The 20,786-nt window shown below is 37.2% G+C and overlaps 1 protein-coding gene across 1 annotated transcript in view; it reads right to left on the bottom strand.

The window, feature by feature from the left end:
- The window catches only part of ITFG1 (integrin alpha FG-GAP repeat containing 1), a 72,115-nt gene continuing 51,329 nt past the window's right edge, over positions 1-20,786 (bottom strand). Inside the window, exons 12-18 of the mRNA XM_042027557.1 lie at positions 20,533-20,641; positions 17,914-17,957; positions 15,966-16,044; positions 6,650-6,774; positions 5,697-5,779; positions 3,957-4,074; positions 1-549 (exon numbers count right to left, since the gene is read on the bottom strand). Of these exons, the coding sequence (XP_041883491.1) occupies positions 490-549; positions 3,957-4,074; positions 5,697-5,779; positions 6,650-6,774; positions 15,966-16,044; positions 17,914-17,957; positions 20,533-20,641 (618 nt within the window). The 3' untranslated portion in view covers positions 1-489. The remainder of the gene's footprint in view (positions 550-3,956; positions 4,075-5,696; positions 5,780-6,649; positions 6,775-15,965; positions 16,045-17,913; positions 17,958-20,532; positions 20,642-20,786) is intronic.

Here is a 20,786-nt window from a genome sequence, read left to right as displayed (position 1 = left end):
TTTAGGTTAAGCACCATTTAATACGATCAAAATAATTAACGATTAAGTCATCTGAGAAATTGCACAAGTTTAATTTTCAGAAACCAGGTTGTTTTGCAGGAATGAATAAAGGACAAGACCAATTCAAGTGGTACAAGGTATTCTGCTCGCTGAAATGCTACACTTAATTTACACAGCTTTCTTTCTATCAAATATTACTAAAGAATTGGTACATAAACAATGATACATGCAACTTGATCCCTTTACTAAGAAAAATAAATTTACCGTTCTGTTAAATAAAGGCCAAATTCTATTATATACAGTCTCTTAACTGAAAGGCCTTGTGAGACATTCAGGTCTAATTTTAATACTTTCCAAATAAATACCAGATAATGCAACATTTACAAATAACACACCAACAGTACTTTCATGGTAATAATTTAAAAAATCAGGATTTAGTCTTTCAATTAAGCAAATGAGTAGCAGCTCCTTCATAAATATTAAGGCATGTCACATAGCATCAAAATGGAACCGATGAGCCTCCTGTCGCTTCTCTCTGTCATCTGCTTTCTGAAAAATAATAATAAAAAAACACTTTGTGGAATCTAGAGCAATACTTTACAGAAATGAGCCATCAAGTGTCAGAGAATGGTTGATTTTTTTCAAGCCATTTGACAAAAGGCAAAAAAGCTTAGTAAAAGCCCCAACAATTAACTTTTAAATGGTATCAGCTTGAAATAGCAATAATCTACGCAAAATTAGCTTCTGCTGTTAATGCTCACTTTTTTAGTATTTATGACCCATTATTTTCTGTTATTTCTAATAATGCTTTTCAGAAGGAATAATTCAAATCTGAAGACTGTTTCCTGGTACGCATTTTGTCTGCATTATAGATATAAGATGAAAGTACTTTGGACTAACTGTAAATGTAATTTATGTTACAGGTACAAAGAACCTCATTTAACAAACATTCTGTTAAATACAACTTTAGAGCAAGATGGCAGTTCAACCAACAATTAACAGCACCAAGTATGTGACAAGTGTTCTGTGTTTTTTGTTTGTATTATGAAAATGTGAAGTAGGATGCATTTCCCTGCTTATTTATGCAGAACACACATTGACCTGCTGATAGAGTAAATTGGGTGGTGCTGGGAAAAAAGAAGCATATTTAAATTGTACCTATAATCCATGTCATGTGTAAAAACATGTCCTCTCCCACATGTCTCCTCTTGTGTGCTAAAGGACTTAACAGAGGATGGAAGCATTTCTTCAAGGATTCTTGAACACACAGTGCAAACTTCTTTAGAAAACAGTGCTTTTGTCATGACAGACAGTATGTGTAAATCCCAGCATGAGAGAATTTGGCAAAGCAGACTGAAATGCTTTTTAGCTTGCACAGACCCAACTTCTTTCTTTCTTTTTTGTTTTTTTAAGGAGTAAAATGAAGAGAAGCCTCTCCAGTAGGTGCTGTGTGGGCATTCACATTTGTGTCTCAGTTGACAAAAATACACAATTGTGGCAGAAATCGGTGCCCGTCTTCTGCCATGAGAGCTCGTCATCTGCTTTGGCTCAAGGCCAAAGATTTCCTCATTACACAATGTTTATGTGTGATAGCAACTCCATTGGATTAAATATGGATTTTACTGCATTTTGTAGCAGCAGCGGAGCTGTCAGTGAGGTTTAAGATATATCAGCCTGGCTTTTTTGGCAGGGACTTTATCAGTGTCAGTAGTATTCTGGATGTCAAAAAAGGGGTGGGAAGGGGGGAGTGGCACACTCTTTCCTACACTGAAATGCTTGTCACATTCCGCAAAATTTCATCGTCTCACTTAGAAAACAATTTCCACTCCATTTCTTGTATGCTTCCTGAAAAAATTACTGCTTCAAATTTGACAGTAACTGATACTCTGCTGGATCCAGCAAACCCTCTCTAGCAGTATTCCATCACTGTGCAGTGTTTCTAAACCGGCCTCATGACCCCAAAGCAAGTTATCAAGAATGAGAATAAGGACTAATGATGGCTGTAGCAAATGTAGCAAGATGTTATTTGTTGTAAGACGGAGAATGGTGTCAATTCTTCACTTTCTCTTTCATTTGATGTATCAAAACTAAAATCTAGTAACTGAGATTTCAAAGCTTTTTTTTCTTCAATGCATTCAAAATTTCTAAGGCAGGACAGACCAACACCTACCCCTAAATCCTACAGTTATTTCAGTACTCCAATACTTAACTGGCAGATGAGTGTATAAGAACTACTGTGGACAAAGGGCTCCTGTTACTACTTATCTGCAGAGGTCAGAGTACAGGGTTTATTTAAACTGCTGAATAAAACACTGCATCTTACAGACACATTCATCCTCTGGGGGAAAGAAAAATATTTTAAGTGCCAGTTCATTTCCCCTTCCTTTCTTTGTTACACGTACTCCAGAGAACTGCAAGGGAAAGTGGCATTTAGCCTGGACAGTATTTTCATGAGAGAATTGCTGAGAGACAGTAAACTAGAACAAGCTTAGAAACAAGGAACTTTGGAGTTTAACTTTACACATGTCAGTGATGCACAATACAGCCTTGGTGAACATTCTTACTGGTTCAGTATCTCAACCACTTCTAAAAACTGGGAAGGTAAAAATCCATCAGAAAAGTATAGGAATTAATGCATGTTTATACAGTGGTCTGAAAATACACATAATTTGTCCATATATTTGTGCCTACTTTGTGCTGCAGAGTTGGAAATGAAATTACAATATAACCAACACCACTTAATTCACACACCTGGGGCTTAAAACAGCTCTAAAAGCACTCACTCTGGGCTGAGTCCTTCCTTACACTACAATGCTTGAATTGCTGTATAAAAACTGTTCAGAACGTTGCCATTAAATCTCCATTTCTCCAGACAGAATTAGACATAGTTAATCCTTCCCCAACTCAAAGTCCAAGTACCTTTACTGCTACTCTTGTTTGCTAAAGATATGTTGGAGAGAGAATTAAACCCAGGCAGTGCCCAGCCCTGAGCTACCAGTAAGCAGTGCTTTCTTGGTACAGCAGAACATGCTAACGACAGCCATCATAAACTTTGTATTTCTTTCCTTTGTGTGTCTTATTCCCAGCTTTATTATTAGTTGGAGACTGTATTTAACATTTTGAAGGGTGAAGATTGACAGACAAATAACATTTAAATATGAAGCATGCACAAAGCTTATCTGAATGTTTAACAAGGTCATTTTATTTCCACAAGCACAAAATAACAAACAGTGCTACCATGCCAGAATGTGCAGTAATTTTATCTGACAGCTAAGATTATGGTTTGGGTATGTAGTAACATTTATTGGCAACTCTGCCAGTTGGGTATGATTGTGAACTGAGCATAGTTAAGAAAAGTGGGAATGTATTTCTTTTGTGACATGAAAGGCCCCTTTCAAAATGCTTCTTCAAATCAATGGATTTCTATACCCTGCATGTATAATTCAGACCCACAGAGCAAAGCAGGCAATATGCACGATTGACTCCCTATACATTCCTGAATGCTAATTTCAGTGCAACCAGTAGAGAGAGATACACAAAAAAGACTTTCTCCTTATTTTTAGATTGCCAGTGGAACTCAAGGTAAGTAAATGAGTTTATGTTCCATTTCCCAAAACAGTTCTCCTTAAAGCTGCAAAATGGAAAGCTTAGATATGAAACAAAGATGTCTCATTTAAGTTGAAAATAACAGCTTAATGGAAAAAGGAAATGAAGAGCAACATGGACAAGCTTAAGTGTCTTAGAGCTTAAATAAAAATAATGCCAATTTTTAAACGTGTAGTAAATATTTAATTAATAATAACACCTTTTGGGACTTAATCCAGTCTGTGTCAGAAATTATTATACTGTAGAAAAATAGTAAAAAAACCCCAAACCAATGTACAGGTCTTTAAAATATTAGGGAGTGCTAAATAGTATAGAAAATACACAGAAAATATTCTAGTAAATTAGCTTACCTTTTCTTGCCAGTGTAATATGCCAATTATTGCCAGGATGAAAACGCAGACACCAATTAAGGCTATAGCTGTTAGCAGTACAATGTTACTTGGGGTCAAATACAGCTTGGCACTCCAGCTACACAAAAGAAGAAAATCCAAGGAAACATTAATACCCTTCATTAAGAAGCAGAAAACAGATTTAACTTGCAAAGATGAAAAGAACCTGTTAGGGTAAGACAGGTGACAACTCGGTCTACAGAAACAAGCAGCTCTACTTAAGAGACTGAAGCTTAATGATGTTTACTTGGAAATACATGGCTTAATATAACTATTTTTGAGTAATACCATGTCTAAGGACAATCTCTGTTTAACTTTTCATGAATGCTATGGATATCCTCAGGGAATGAGTTTTTTCTCATTAGGAGATTTATTTTCTGCCCTTGCCTAGGCCGAAGTAAAATGCATAAGGAAACCTTTCACAGGAATGCCTGGGGCCTGGGGCCATGGAGCAGCAGGAGGAAGTAAGCCTGAAAGATTTTTCCTCCACATAAGAAGCTCCTCTTGGACAGGCTCATGGGTCCAGTTCTCTTTGTCTGAAGTTTACAGGGACAACTGCAGTTCTAGACAACAAAACCAGTTGATTATAGCTGAAGATCAACAAAATTAAGCACTTTAGGGCTCCTGGAAAACATCCCTCAAATCACGTGGGGTTCTGAGGCCCAAGGAATCCCCTTTTTGTACTACAGGTTTTCTATCATGGGAAAGCTGTCAGCAGCAGGTTCTGTGTTGAGGCCTCTCAGAAAAACACTTACCTATATTAAAAAAAAAAAACAAAACCAAAAACTTTTATTATGAAATCTGATTTCTTCTGGGGATTCCATCCTCTGTTATTCTACAAGGTCCACAAACCCACTTTATACAAAAGTAAAAATAGTTTAAAGATACAATAACAGAAATTGTTTTGCATAGCACATACCTTTAAATACCTCAAGACTGTAACTTACTTTAAGACTGTTAATTTTCATCTGGCAGATGTTATTTCTGTGGTTGTTAATTAGCAACTCAAGCAGCACATCACTTCTCCACTGTTATTTGTTCTATAGTAAAATTAACTGCTGAACTGATGTCAGAATCATTTCTGCATGATAAATGCAACTGACCTCACTGGTAGATCAAGCGGCAAAACGCAGCTGGAATATTTGACTAATGTTTTCTCTAAAAGCAAAAAGAGAAACGTGCTCTCTTTCTGGGAGAAACATTTTAATTGCAAAGCGGATTCTGTGTTCAAGCTCTCGTGCAACCAACCCATTCACCTTCCCTTAAAGGAAAACATTCATTCCTGTAGCAACAGCTACTGCATTCAGAAGGGCTGAAGCAAAGCTTTTCTATGGAACCAGACTGAAATTGCATGTTTGGTGAAACAAAAATGCTTAATTCAACCATTACCATGCTTGTAATTTGTCACTGAGGATGTTGTTAAATCTAGCAAGTATGTTATTATTTACAGGAGTGGAGCTGGTAATACTTTTTGATTGTTTGTCTGAGCTGGTAATAGGTTTTGATTGTTTACGGGCACCATCTGAGAGGCTATGTAAATACCTCAGCAGCATTCTCAGCTTCAGCTCAGAACTGACCCCCTGCCCTTGTTCTTCAGTAACTTTCTATACAAATAACTATTTCTAAACCTACACGTAATGCCTAATGTAAACTGTGTATTAATGTAATTTTGGGAAGTGCAAATGCAAATGATGACATTACCTTCGAGGAACATTGTGAGGATAGGGAATGACTATAAGCTGGGAGTTTGGTATGATAGCTGTCCATTCTTGTTTTCTTATGGACTGAAAGAAAAACAAAGGCTGTGTCAATTCTTAACAAACCAACATACCTAAAAGCAAAGAAATTCTTTGTTGAAACGTACAAAAGGAGAAATAAAGAGTTGTAAGGTTTTTTTAAAATTTTAAATATAAGTGATTAATCCCTTATCTTTTAATAAACCTGTTATTCTGAAAGCTCCAAAATGCTTTAAAACCCACCCCCCAAAATTAAAAAGCAGAATAACTATTGCTGACATGAAACACAGCATCTGCTTTAAAAGTACAAAGCAACAACATAACAGGGAAAGAAGAAAAGAACTGATTCTACAAAGGAGGCAGGCAAAGCAATTACCTAAATCAGAATTTGGCCAATTTGAGTACCTCACTTTTCAAAGTGGTACCATCAGATCTTTAAAGACTGAAAATGGTGAGGACCCCACTTTTATGTTTCACGCGAAGATTAGAGAATCACAGTAATCTCCCCCTTCCATGACACTGACCATGGTTTTATCACCAAGGCAGAAGGGATTACGTGAGTCCCAGCCTGGCCAGAGCGACCCCGGGAAAGCCCTACAGCTACTGCAGCCCAGAATAACTGAACCCTCAGACCTAATACCGATTTGCCCTACAAACAAGCACTACATACCTGTGCTAACATTTACAGACAGTTTCAGTCTTCTTTTGGTTTTATTTTGGCTTCAGAGCTTATACACTCCCCAAAAAACTGGGCAAACTGGTTCTTTTGGACAAACCTTTCTGTATGCAAACTTACTTCTTTGATATTCTTACTTCAGAAAATGAAAAAAGAAGTGTCCCAGCAGTATTCCCATCCAAAGTCTCTAAGGAAAGGTAGCACCATAAATATTAGCTTGACAATCTTAAATGTCAACCAACCTTTTCTCCTAAGGGACGAGGAATGCCAACGTACAAGTGGTCGAGGAAATTGGCGCTGCGGCCCAAGCCCAGCACGTTGTAGGGCAGCTGGAGAGCGTAATGTGCTGACTGGCTGAGCTGGCCAGCTGGAAGGAAAGCAGAAAGGAAGCACAAATAGGTATTTTAGGGGGAAAAAACCCTCAATGAATGAATGAATGAATCAATCAATCTCCAAACTACCAACTTGTTACACAAATATACATTCCTCAGTAACAAAAATGTTTAAAAAATTTTAACCAATTGCATGAGTATGTAATTCTTAAAGGCTCAATCCCACATTTCCAAACTACCTGTGAGCACTCACCTGGAGAAGAGCTTAAATGCTTTACATTTCTAGGTAGATAATTCTTTTGAGCATCATTCCTGTGTTAAACCGAATCTCCATTATTCGTTACAGGTTGAGAAGAAATCAACTATCTGCATTTATTTTTATATGATTAGTGTCAAGTCTCTCACCCCACTGATTTACAAGATCAGACTCAACATGTGAAGGTTCACTTTAATTCTTGTCAATGTTAATCAGTAATTACTGTGTCACCAAATTAGCTAAGTAAATTCTCATGAACAAATTTTCAAAGAATGAATTAATTTAATGAAAACAGGATTGCAGTGATTGCAAGTTAATAATAATAATTAAAGGAGAAACTGTCGGTGGAAAATAAGACTCTTGGTTTCCTGAAAAGGCAGTGAGGAAACAGACAAGTGCTGCAGTTATCAACAAGTTCACTGGCATGCCACTTCCAAAGTATCCAGTATTCCATTTATATAAAAAAATCTTGTAATCTTTTAATTTCTGGCCAACAGATTCAGATTCTGTGTGGGTTCTTTGTTCTCTAGAAGCCACTTAGCAAGTGAGCAGGTTCCTCAGCAGGAATGGTATCAGCACCTCAAGAAGCACCGCAGTGAATGCAGCCTTCACCAGATTAACAGGAATGAGTTCAAGGGACACTTGACAACCACAAGTGGGTTTCTGTGACCAACAGAGACAGCTTTTCACGAGGATGTGGTTTAGTCAGTATTTTTAGAGCTTCAGATTTCTCTCTGCTTTGACCCCTAATATATTATGCCTGAAACTGGAAATTGTAAGTTAAACACCAAAATGCAACAGAATGTGAATTAAAGAACAGGAATCCAGGTTTTGTAATGAATTTACAGACAACCCTTTTTACCTCTCCACACTCCCATCCAAGGCTCAATTCAGGAGGCAACACTTTACCTCAGCCTACCAGCTGTGGGCCAGACTGGTGACACCACATCCTGCACAGCTGTGGTGAACAGAGGGGCAGGAAAAACTCCTAACTGACCACCACCACTTCTTTGGCAAAGCCAAATACCCTTTCAAGAAAAACCAAACCCAACCTCCCATTCCTGGGTCCTGGAGATGGCCAGAAAGTGCAAGCATTGGTGACAATACAGCAGCACTTCACCAAGGGACAAAGACACGACACCCACTTCCAGAAGCAGCTCTTCAGCTCTTGTATGCTCCTCTGGGGACAAACTACTCCCTGTATTGCAGGCTGGTAATTCTGAACCCCTGCTCATTACAATGATTACTTCATGGTTCTGTTTTTTGTGATCCTCCCTGCCCCTACCAGCTTTTGAGGAAGCCACTTGCCATATGCTGTCAGGGATGTTTTGAAACAGGCCCGTTTAATCAGGAGGTAAATATTCTGTATTATTGTGGGTTTAGAATTATAATAATTTATTTTAAAAAGCAAGATAAATGTCAACTGAGATCTGAAAAATCAGCTCGATGCAGTTACCTTTTTATTAAGCTAAAATGCTATTAGTAAAAAGAAACAGTAACAATCTTCCTAAAGATTATACACATTTTAGATTTACTTTTTCCCCACCCAGAACCATGTAATGAGCAAGCAGATGAGGAAATATTTAAGTTGGGTTTGTACTTTCAGGTCTCTATTGTGAGAAGAAGGTGTACTGTCCACATTGTTAGGTAAATTTCTGGATTACAGATGATGTGGCACAAAGCACTGACTGAGCAGCTTTTCTCTTCAACAACAGGGATTTTTCCAGTAACTTGAGATAACACAGAATAGGACAGCATAGGATTTGAGTCCTGAATCGGTTCCTGACTTGCCACTGACTTCCCTAACATGATCTTGGCTAAACTGCTCAATCTCTAGGTGTCAACATTCAAATCTAAAATGGGAGTAATTCTCAAATTACGTACTATCTGCAACCTCCAGTTACCAATATACAAGTAGTTGGCAAAGGTGGGTTTATTTAATTTGACTTCATTATAGAAACAAACCAGATGTGTTACTTGATCATGCTGCAACATAAAAAAGATTTTCTTTTAGAATTTGTTTCACTAATGCTGAATGCTGAAGGACTTTCCCCAAAAGAACAAGGTACTGTTGTAACATCAAAAAGCTTTTAGAATTACTTTTGAGTGAAATATTTAGGATCATGAGAAGACTGCAACTAAGATATTGCTTTTTTCTTTCATCTTACAAATGAAATGAATGTCAACTAAATTAAAGGGAATAAAAGAAAATGTCATATACTGTGTGCAGTCAGCCTTAAAGAGGTTAGAGAGTCACATAATGCAGCTAGAATTCTTAAAGCACTGCATAATTTCATGGCTACTAATGCTGGTTCTTGTGCCTACTAAGATAAGGATAATGAAATCTTACCTTCAGGATGTAAACAGATCATTTGCAAAGGTCAGAAAGGAATGTTTTCTTCTACACAGCAGGCAGAAAGTGTGCACATACTTTTTATTTGCCTTTAAAATGGGGACGTGTTAGCTAAGCAGGATGATAGCATGTAGAAGGTTCCAGTTTACACTAAAGCTGACTAAGCGCACGAGAACTTTGAGACTCTTGCTTTCCTCACCCTATATCTATCATAAATTCTGTTTGATGCTTACTGAAAAGTTCCGTTTAGAATTGCAACCAAATAATTAAGAATGACAACTGCTCACCTGAGAAACATAAAAGCCCCGGACCAAGATGAAAAATAAAAAGAGAAATTACAGAGAGTACTGTCAACAGTTTATTGACATGATCTGAAGTTCCCAGTCACCAGTAAGTAATTTACTTAAGAAAATATTTCAAATTTAATTTCAATAGCAACCATAGCAATTTGCCCTCTTGTGAAACTACTCATAACAGCTTTCTACTTGTTCTAAGAAAACTTGAAAATAGTTTTGCATCTTCCAGGGGGAAAGTGGGATTTATTTCTTACATTAAAATTGTTCTTTAGGTTTTTTGAAGTCATTGTAGGCAAGATGGAAGAAGTGGCTGTTGCTTCACAGTTTGTTTTACTTCCTCAGTAGAACTGTTACTATAAACAAGAATTAAAAAATCTTCTCCTGACCATGCTACACATGGTTTCTTTTTAATGCTGTTTTAAGACTATTCAATACTATTGTCTTTTGCCTTAAGCTTCTCATTTCAAAAATGCTATTTAGAAGCACACAGATATCATGGGCTATGGTATTGGTACCAGTGGTGGTGTTCATATTCTCGTTTTAGATCGTAAGTCATTAAGTTTATTGCTTCAAAACACCTTGGGCAGAGTAAAATCCTCAACATTTTAGGACATGCTTTTCCATGGTTTCAGCCTGTCAGATATCAAATTTGTAAGAAAAAGCTAATGATGTTGGGCAGCTAACCTCAGAAGATTTTGCAGAGTTTGATATTCAGAATCCATTCTGGACCTTTTGGAATCAATCTCCTTACCTCTGAAGTCTGGCATATAAAATTGGAAGCAATTTGTATCATTAACCTTTCTAAAGTGTTGTCTGAAAACCAGAGCCATGTGTTGTCTCTGACACATCCAGTACTTGTTCTTTTATACCTGAATTAAGTAATTTTCCTTCTGTTTCCATTATCCTGATATAAACTTGCTGAAAACCCAAGGGTAGCCTGTTCTACCCTGAGCTGAACTGAAATGTCCTCAACAGCTTATTTCAGGCTGAAGAGTTTAACTTTATGGGGAAGGTGGTTGCATTTACATGTAAAAGCAATGCTTTCTCTTGTTTAAACAGCACTGACAACATGTAATATTGGATTTAGGAACAGCCTCATTGAGCCTACAGAAATAGATGCACAATACTGATAGTGGTCAATCAGGTTAAATGAACTTATTTTGTGAAATAATAGAGCAGAACATGTGAGATCACACAGAACTGAAATATTAATGGAAAATCTGATTTCAACTCGTGGTTTTCTGAAGCATTCCTTGTAAGTTTTTTTATTATGCTTTTCTTAACAAAATGTTATTTGCATTTAATTAGTCAATTAAAAGCCATTCTGAGCAATTCAAAATTCAGTAATACTATTTAGGATTCCAAAGTGTATCCTTTAGTCTCAGACTTGCATGTAAGTACCATCACCTACTTGAATACTGAGGTCAGCACATCAATGACTTTTTTTTATATAGATTAAACAAACATATGCATCCTAGAAAAAGTAAAAATTAGTCCAAAGCCTACCATGCAGAAGCTGCATCGATTGCTGCATACCTGGGAACAACACACAGGCAACAGCTGGAACAAGACAAAGGCAGTTCAAGATTTTGGTACAATCTCACAGTGACCGTGTGTCACTTCCCTGCACAGCTGAGACACTGCAGTGATGTCCACTCTGCAGCCATTACCAGTATTGGACTAAACTGCACTGAGTATTTCCCCAATTTTTGAAACTGGCAGCTCCTTATTTTATTTGAAAATATGCCAGAACCACTTACTGCAAGAGAAAGGGAAAATTTAACTGATAGTAATGAAAAACCCACGGACTATGCCTAAGAATTTATGAAGAAGCTTTCAGGAAAAGAACCCAAACTAACAAAAATGCAACAACTTCAAACTTGGAACCTTCATAGAAAGTTGGAGAAATTGATTTGCTTGGCTTTAGTTCAAAGCTTTACTCCAGTTCCTTTATTACTGCCTTTGGAGGTCACTGGTTGGAAAAAAATGTAGTGGTCAAAGAATTCTTTTTCTGCTTAAAATATGCAATGGTAACTTGAGTGTTCTAAGGGCTGGGGGTGTCTCCCTGCTTTCCCCAGCTGGCTGCCTCTTTTCCTTAGTCCACCTAATAGGAAATTCCAGATTAATGCAGTACACAGCTTCACCTTGCAACCTTTTCCGCAATACCTGGTTCTGGCGTACCAGCAGTAACATGGGAAAGGCAGTTCAAAGTGCACTCTTGGGACTTGGGATATCGATAATTGCTGTACTGAAAACACTTGGGATACTTCTGCAAGCCCAAACTCCAAACCTGATGCATTTATATGAGAATATGTATTTTTATGAAAAATACCTTTACACCATAAAATTATAGAAGTAAAATTGGTAACTCTTTAAAACTCCTCAAACAATGAAATTATCATATTGCTGATAGGCAGAAGCTGTGTCATTTGTAATGCCCAAATATCCAAGGTTTGGTAATATTGCAAGCAATATTACAAGTTAAAGTAAGATTTTTAAACAAAAGAGAGTTATACAGAAAAACATACTAGCAGGCAATTCCCACCTATAGCAACCAGAAAATCCCTCTTAATAGAATCCAGCTATTCAATTATTAAATTATTCCAGCTTGTTCCATGAATACACTTCTTTCTGTATAGTGGAATTCTACACAATGAACCTTGCAGTGTCAAATGGCCATTGAACATAAGCTTATTTTGCTTTTTTTTGGGTACATATTGCAATGTTTATGTTTAAATTCACGACTATAATAGCTGCTAGACATTTGTGTTCACCTCACAATTCAATTTAGTTAAACAGCAGGAGAACTCAATGCAACAACAGGGAAGAGTAAGCAGATTTCAAAAAACCAGAAGGGCACTAATTCACAGCATGTGAAAGGTCATTCTGCCATGGAAGGTTTAAAACAAAACAAAGCAAAACCAGCAAAATGAAAGGGCTCTGTAACGAGAACTGCAAAGGCCATCAGTCTACACAGCTTCACTCACACAGATGCTTAAACAAATTATGACTTGATCCATATGAGCCATTCAGGGAAGCTACTCTTGTCATCTTCCTATGGATATGGAGCTTTGAAGAAACCTGAAATATTTACTGCCCCTTGTTCCTGGCCCACAGAATGCATATGTTTGGTAGACACAAGCTGCAAGTATGAGCCTATTTATTTCAAACTCTATCAGCATATTTTTACTTCAGAAGAGACAATTCAGATGTGCATAGCACAGGCTGAAACACAGAAGGTATTCTCCCAATAAAAGCCTGGAAATGTCTATGTAGAGCTGAAAATCCTGGCTGACACTCATACTTGTGGGAACTCCCTAAAAATAACAACTCCAAAAGAAAAGGGAGAAAGCAGTTTGCAGGACATGGATCAGAAAGCATGACTTAAATTTGAGTTTGTGTACTTCTCCCAGATTTACACTGGACCTGGTCTGATCTCAAGCATGAAATTCCTTAAATATTTGAAGAAGCTGTTGCAGTTGATTTTCCGCTCAGGAAGAGAAGGTCTGAGGAGATATTAACTGCAGATGTAAGGCCCAGAACTTCTCCATTCTAATGCCCATGTTGGCAATTGCTATTCCTTGTAGCTAATTTAACAGTATTTCTTGTAAGATTACAAGTGAATTGAACGATGTGAAAAAAAGAGCACAGAATACATGCTAATTGTTATTCTGCTATCTTTTAACAACATACTGGAATGTTAATAGGAGACAGAACAATTCTAACAATGTTTTTAAGAAAACCCTCATAATTATGCAAATTTCCTGTAATTAAGGCTTGGCAGATCAAAGAACCTTTAAATGAATTAGATAAGGACAGCCATATGGGCCTTTTTATTTTACTATTTGCACAAATATTGCCTACATGAAAGATGCCATAACTCACAACTAAAGTCCTGCAGAATTTAGGAGATCAGAAGCAGAGTGAGGGCCATGGCTTTGAGTACTTAGTGATTTACTTAAGCCCAGGGCTGGAGGGATAACTTCACGTGACTGGTTGCAGTGGTCCAGCCAACAACTGTTCCCCCACTGAGAGCAGCCATAAAGGCAACAAATAATAGCAGCTGGCTTTGGAGGGGGACATGAAAAGGGGATGGTGAATTTTGTTTTCATCAGAAAAAGAACTATGTTTTTACTCAGGTTACCTCTTGGGAAAGGGATTAATTCTTTTAAAATTTTGATTAGCTCATTACACCTTTCAGATAATGAAAAGCTTCAAGTATGGATTGTCCCATAATACTATATAAGGAAGGCAAATAAGTTGATGAAAATTTGTTTTAAAATAGCATATTGATGCTAAATAAATAAAAACTTAATGTGGAAAAGATGTTTTGTAGGTTTATACATGGCCCAAAAATACCATGTGGGTTTGGTATTCCCTACCAGTACATAAGAAGTATGGCTTGATGATTTCTTGATAGTCAAATAGAAGAGGATTGTGATGTAATGGGCTGTTTTTCAAGACAACAATCTGTAGGCCAGTAATTCTAGTTAGAACATTTACTGAATCTTACACGTAACACTTGCAAGATAAGAAAATCTAGCTACAAACTTAATGTAATACCCTCAGAAAACATGACTTTGAAAAGTTCTTGCAGGAATTATACAGACTCAAAAAAATCTATTAACTTAGTGTTGAGAAACTGATCAAAGACAGCATTAGAAAATTCCATGTTGCAACACTGCTGGGGTCATAAATGCACTTGGAATTCATTACTGTTATTTCATAATGTCAGAACAGAAAGGGAAATTCATCATGCCTGGACTCTGTTAGGTTTTTATTATGGTAAATATGGTAGCTGTGAAGGGAATATAGCAGTATTAAATCACATTTGATAACAGTTTCTTAGAGTAAGTTGTAAAAACACTGCATTTCTAGAAGAACTGCCCCCCCAAACCCAAACAAACAAACAAAGCCACAACCAACCAACCTCAGCAAACCCTAAAAAAAATGTTTAAGAAAAATGCATTTGCTTTTGTTCTTGGAAGAGAGAGAAAAAAAAAAGGAAAATGATACATGAAATAGGTCCAAATTTTAAGCTTGTTTTATTCCACACAGTTGTAAGATGTGAGCACTGTTCCATGACACAGAGGAAGAAAAATATCTTTATTTAAGCATGTACAAGTACAGAAGTGCTAGGGTATCGAGATATGTTTTTGCAGCTATCTGGTTTGTATTTCAGGACATCTTCTTTCTCTTTAATTTTTTTCAGATGAAATTAAGTCCTGAGTACACTATTCATGGTGAGAGCATTGCTAGTGATTCAGACTGACCCAGGACCTTAACATGTTGGCATTTTCCCCCCTAAATTACTGCTTTTATGTAAGTTAGTGTTATACAGAATACTGTCTTCCCAGTGAACTACTGGAACGTTTTTCTTTTAAATCTGAGACTGGAGGGACAGATGCAGATGACTGCACTTACGGACCTTCATACTCTGATCATGTTCAGCTTTTGAGTTTCGGATTTTTTGCCTAAGCAAGAAGTGAGTCTATTATAAGTCCTAAGATTAACAGTCATAAATGAGACTAATAAACCACTTTGTACAGTCTCCTGCTTTTTCTAGGAGCCACTAGTACACACCTAGGAAGGCAGCATAAACCCCAGGATATTCTAACATCAGGCACTGCTTGTACCATGGCCTAATGGATTATTCTCTCTTTGGCTGCTTTGTTTTTGGACTCCTGCAAACTGTGGCATCTGCGCCATCTCAGGCCATTAAATCTTTAGTTACAATACAAGTTGCACCAAGCACTCCTTCCCCTTGATTTTGACCCTGTTACCTAATGATTGAGAACCTGTAGCTCCTGTATTACCTGAAAGGACACAGGCATTTCCTCTCCAGCTTCCTCAGGCTACTCAGAATTTGATTTTGTTAGCCACCAGTTGTAGTGAACAACTCCAGACAAATACATCCTGCGTGTAGTGTTACCCTGATCCTTTGTCATTTGGCTACTAGGATTGTATACAGGTATTTCAAGACCACTGCAGTCTCTTAAAACATAATTGCTTAGGAAGAAATTAGAAGCTTATGCTATTTCACAAACTGATGATATTTTACCCAACAATTTTTCAGATACAGCCAACTGTTCAAACCCAACTGGCACAGGACAAATGAAAAAATAATGCAATTGCAATGTTTGTAATAAAAATGCAATCTGTAAAGAAGGAAGAGAACGGCAGGGGGTTTGGCACTGTAAACTGAAGGCACCATTGAAACCATTCCCATTTCCCTCTGTCACCTTTCCAACTCTTCAGGTTGCTGAGAAGCACATACACAGACAGACTGCCTTGGGTATTCTCACAGTGAGTTTCTCTTACCTGACCCATTTTTCAGGTACCCATTTGCATCTACAGTGGTGTACATGATGTAAGGACCAGGCTGATTAACTCCAAAGGGCTGCAAGGGATAAAAACCAAAGAAAAAGGAAGGCAAAATTTTAGGAACAGACAAAGCTATAGTAATTAAACAGTAAACTGAAGAAAAATGTTTTTACATTAATAATTTATTTTTTATATTTTAACTTCAGAATCTTGCAACTGTTTTGGTCATAGCATTATGTGGAAATCAGTTTTCAAAACCAGGGTAATCAGTTGGCTAAGTAAGGTTTAGTTTCCCATGAAGAAAGCAATACTATTCAGTCATCTGGCAAAAGGTTTCCTTGGAAGCTACAGCTAAAATAAAAAACCCCTAAAAATTCAAAGAAATGACTGCATGTTCTGAAAAAGCAGAACTCATTCATACCGAGAAAATTTCTGAATTGAAAAATACTACACAAGTTCCATCTTTTTTATCATTATTTAGCGGTGTTTCATTTAATTCATGAAAGTGAACAGTTATGTGTTGAGTATTGGTATCTAATTTAAGCAAATTTTCTTGAGGAAGGAAATGTACATAAACATCAATATACGGTCATGAGGAAAAATAATAAAACCAAACATCCAAGGAAGTTGCGCATTACTGAGTGACGAACCATAACAAATGCACCTAAGTAGGAAGGGGTGGGGAAGGGAGAGGATGAGACACAACTACAAGAATAGATTTTAAAGGAATTTTTTGTTGGTTTTTTTTTCCTAGCGCTGAATTCAAGATGATATTAAGGCATCAAATCCAGCAGAGAGCTTTCAAGTAAGTTACAGAAGAACACTAAAAGAGATGATGACATGTTTCACACCATGCCTCAAAAAATAGTAAGTTTAAACCACAAGAGTAAGTGATAATGATGACAGATGAGATCAAAGCCTGAAAACAATAACTGATTAGAATGAAAAGTAAGGAGACCACAAAGGTGATGCTAATGCAGATCCATGAAAGATGAGTGAATAAGGTGAAATTTAGATTTTTTTTTTTTCCTACCACATAGCTGTCGTCTGGCATAATGTACCTTATGTTACTTTCTGACAGAGAACTCCTATTACAATGGAGGCAATAGTGTTTCAGTGATCTCAATAATGAAATGTTCACCAACATCTGCTGTGAAGATTTGCTTTTTAAACCCTCCATTTTTGTAATAAAGTTAATGATGCTACCAAACCTCATTATTTTATAACAGAAATTAAACCCCATGTCTTCAAAATAGTCTTGAAGCGAAGGTTAGCCCCATTTGAAGCAGTTTTTCTATTTTCAAGTCAAAATTAAATGTGAAATTTTTGCAGAGCTGAAGTGCTACTGCTGCCACTGATTCCTCTAAGTTCTTCTCTCAGGCCAACTTTCACTGTGAACATTGCTAAACAATTTGCTAATTGGAAGTTTGGTGGGTGAGTTGCAGGATCTCTGGAGATAAATAAAGTAATCTAAACAGAAAACAGCACATGTGTATGGACCTGTCCGCAGAACCATCAGAGCCCAGTGCACTTCCTTCCTTGGCTGTGCCCACTGCTGGAATTTAGCCAGAAGTGGCTCCATGGCTGGATCTGCCCCACTGTCAGTTTTGCCTGGACTTTCTAAGTGCCCACCAAGACATGGCACAATTCACAGTTTGGGCACCCAAGTTCCTCTTGTCTCTGGTATATCCCGGCCCCCAGTGCCAGGTAACAAAGCTCCTGCACAATCACTCAGTTGATTCCAGTTCTAAGCAGCAGAAGTGAAGTGTAAGCAGCAGCTGCCCAAAGTTACGGGTCACACAGCAGCAGAAGTTGGCCAGTCATGATTTGGATTACACATTCTTCCAGTTGATAACTCTTTTAATATGCTGAAAGCTTTCGGTATAATTAGACTTCAGCTTATTTGAAGCTAAATACTAAACAAAGCCATAGTTATTACACTTACTGTTATTTTCCGAGGACAGTCATTAGAACAGAGGCCGCTGAGAACTGCAAGAACAAAAAGTAAGCTTGTTGTGTTTATGTTCCCAAACCATCTTAGAAGCACCACCTTTGAAATCTGGTGAAGTCTAGTGATAGTGTCAGGTAGCCATTAAAACACAAAGAAAACAAGTATCTTCTCTGTGATTTATGTTAATACATTTCCTAATCTGTTGGAAGCATACTTGGCAGAAATTCATCAGTCACTGTTTTATCCCACCTTACTGGTTAACCATCTGCAAAAGGACAGATTTGCCACTTAGAAAAATTCCAAATTAAAACATTTTTAAAATAGTGATCTATACATTTTATTCATTAGTCTTAATTTATAACCATTTAAAACACTGGCAGAGATTCAGCTTTACTGTTTTAAATGATAAAAACATAAAGGCTTTTCCTTCTATACAAGGCAAAATTTTGGAACTTGATTTAAAGCAATTCACAAAAGCTGTAACAAGCAAAAATCCCATTACCCACTTACTCTATTAATTCAAAAGTATTATAAGCAGATGTATATAATGCTAATTAATACCTAAAGCCCGTGACAGTTGTTCCAATTACTTGTTTAAAACTTACTAGTTCGAAAAATCAGTTATATTCAGAAATCTCTGTTGAAAACCTACACGAGGGACAGTGAAAGCCATCTGTTCTGTAAGCCAGGACATCCTGTCACACTGAGTATTAGAACAAAACAACAAAACCCACACACATACAATAATCTAAGGTCCATTCTGATGCAAAATCTAGGCTTCTAATGACAACAGTTTGGTTGAGCAGCAGGCCAGTAATGGGTATGGGCAGGGAAGAGAATACATACCAGGTACACAAGCCAGGGAAAAACATTACTTCTCCATGAATTATAGTATCCCAAAGCAAGTGTGGCAGACAAACAAGGAAGATTTAGACCAGATTTAAGGGCAGGTCATCCTAACCACCAGGAGTTTTTAAAAGCATTTTCCATCTTCTTTGAGGGTCCATAGAATTAAGGGTACAAAATGTTTGGGACTAGGGAAATACCGAAAGGCGCATGTAAGATGTTCACAGTCTGATTAGGAATCATTCCCTATGTGAGTCAGAAATGGCACTGCTCTAGCCAAGGAATTTTTCTAATAATTTGTGTGTGAATATCAACAACTGTCAAGATTCCTAAATTATCATTCTTCACTTGTGATTTAAAAATGTTGAAATTTCTAAATACAGTAAGAGCTAATATTTTATACAGTCCAAATCCCCCCAAGATCCGGACAGTTAAGATGAACATGTGGCAAAGTAGAATTTGAAGACTATATGTATCTACAATCAGACTTTTAAAGCTACAAGCTTATTTTATCTGTTACACATAGGTGAGTATGCAAATGAAACCAACTCTCCCCATTTTGATGCAAAAGGCCACACTGAAATTTGCTGTTCAGTTTCACTCCTGGAACAAATTACCTGACCAAGTACATTTGACATCAGTTATAATGAACAAAGCTGCTCTCATTTGCCAAATAAGTGAACACAATGCATTTATTGATACACTAACTCACAGAAAGCACATTTTGTTAGAAATACCTTCCCCTGTATCACAGTAAAAATATTTTTAGACACTCATTAATTCCCATTTCCTGGGGTTTCTATGCAAAAATACTCACACCCTAAAAGGGTGCTAAAAAAAGGCTTGCCCCAGTTTTTAAGATAGATTTACACAGAGTGAATCAAAAAGCATGTTGCAAATTACTCCCTTCCCCATTAAAATATCACACAATTATTATTCTGATATGGCTTTGTGAAGTGTAAGATTTTTCCAGAGGATCTTCTGCATCCTTTTGTGAATTACTCTACAGATACATGGTATTATTTAAAAGAAGGCTTCCATCAATATGATAAATTATTAAACACTATCACGATGAGAACAGAGCTCAAGCTGTGGACAAAGTAATAACTCCATCAGCCCCCAGCAGTAGCTGCAGTTCTGTTCTCTTATGGTGTGCAGAATGTATGCTCCAGAGGATTGGATGCATTTAAGTAACGTGAAGGCAAATACAATTTTTGAAGGTGAACCTCTGGTTGTTGCTATTGAGCTTTGTCTTCATAGGCTCCCATACAGCCTCATTTTTCACTCATTCACGAAGAGTCAAGGAAGACAGACAAGGAATGAGCTCAAAGCTCAACACCTTTGCAGTTGAAGAGCACAGTAGGGCATGCAGTTTAAAAACCTAATTATGAACATCCTAATCTAACTCAAGCCTTTTAAACCAACTCTCATTAATTCACATACCCTGGCCGTGTTTATGGCCACTCTGTGCTCTCAGGGTAAGATTTGGGCTGGAAACACAGAACTGACTCCCACAGGGGTGCAAAGTGACCCTCAGAACAGACCATGCAGTGTAAGCAAATCACACTACACCAGAGGCTCTGAAATTAAACCAGCCTGTTTTGAAGGCGATTCTGCATCATTCCCACATGACACATGCACCAACTCCAGCAAAGCAGGCTCAATATGGCAGAGGTACAGAACTTTACCATAATGTTTTCATATGCAAAGGTTCAAATATTCACATTCTTCTCAACATCCCATTTTGATTACGTATTGATAACTTACCAATAACTTTAACAAAATAGGCATCTGCTTCGAAGTTATTTTTCAATGTATGGATAGCAAAGTCCTTGTTGGAGTAGCCTTTGCTTAGCACAATGATATCCAAGATTCCCTAGAGGGAAAAAAATCCCAAGTTTACATTAGAATACTTATTTACTCTTGAAAAAAAATGCTGTGCAGCAAAGTTTACACTTTCACTATTTATTTTAATATCTTCCAAACATTATGAATATAATCCTAATCAATTTGGGACAGAA

This window comes from Corvus kubaryi, unplaced genomic scaffold (assembly GCF_017639235.1).
Source record: "Corvus kubaryi isolate FWS band 111438036 unplaced genomic scaffold, C.kubaryi_AGA036_p1.0 37300, whole genome shotgun sequence".
In the NCBI taxonomy this organism is placed as follows: domain Eukaryota; kingdom Metazoa; phylum Chordata; class Aves; order Passeriformes; family Corvidae; genus Corvus; species Corvus kubaryi.
Note: the sequence above shows the minus strand (reverse complement) of the source record. Positions and strands in the feature narration are given on the sequence as shown.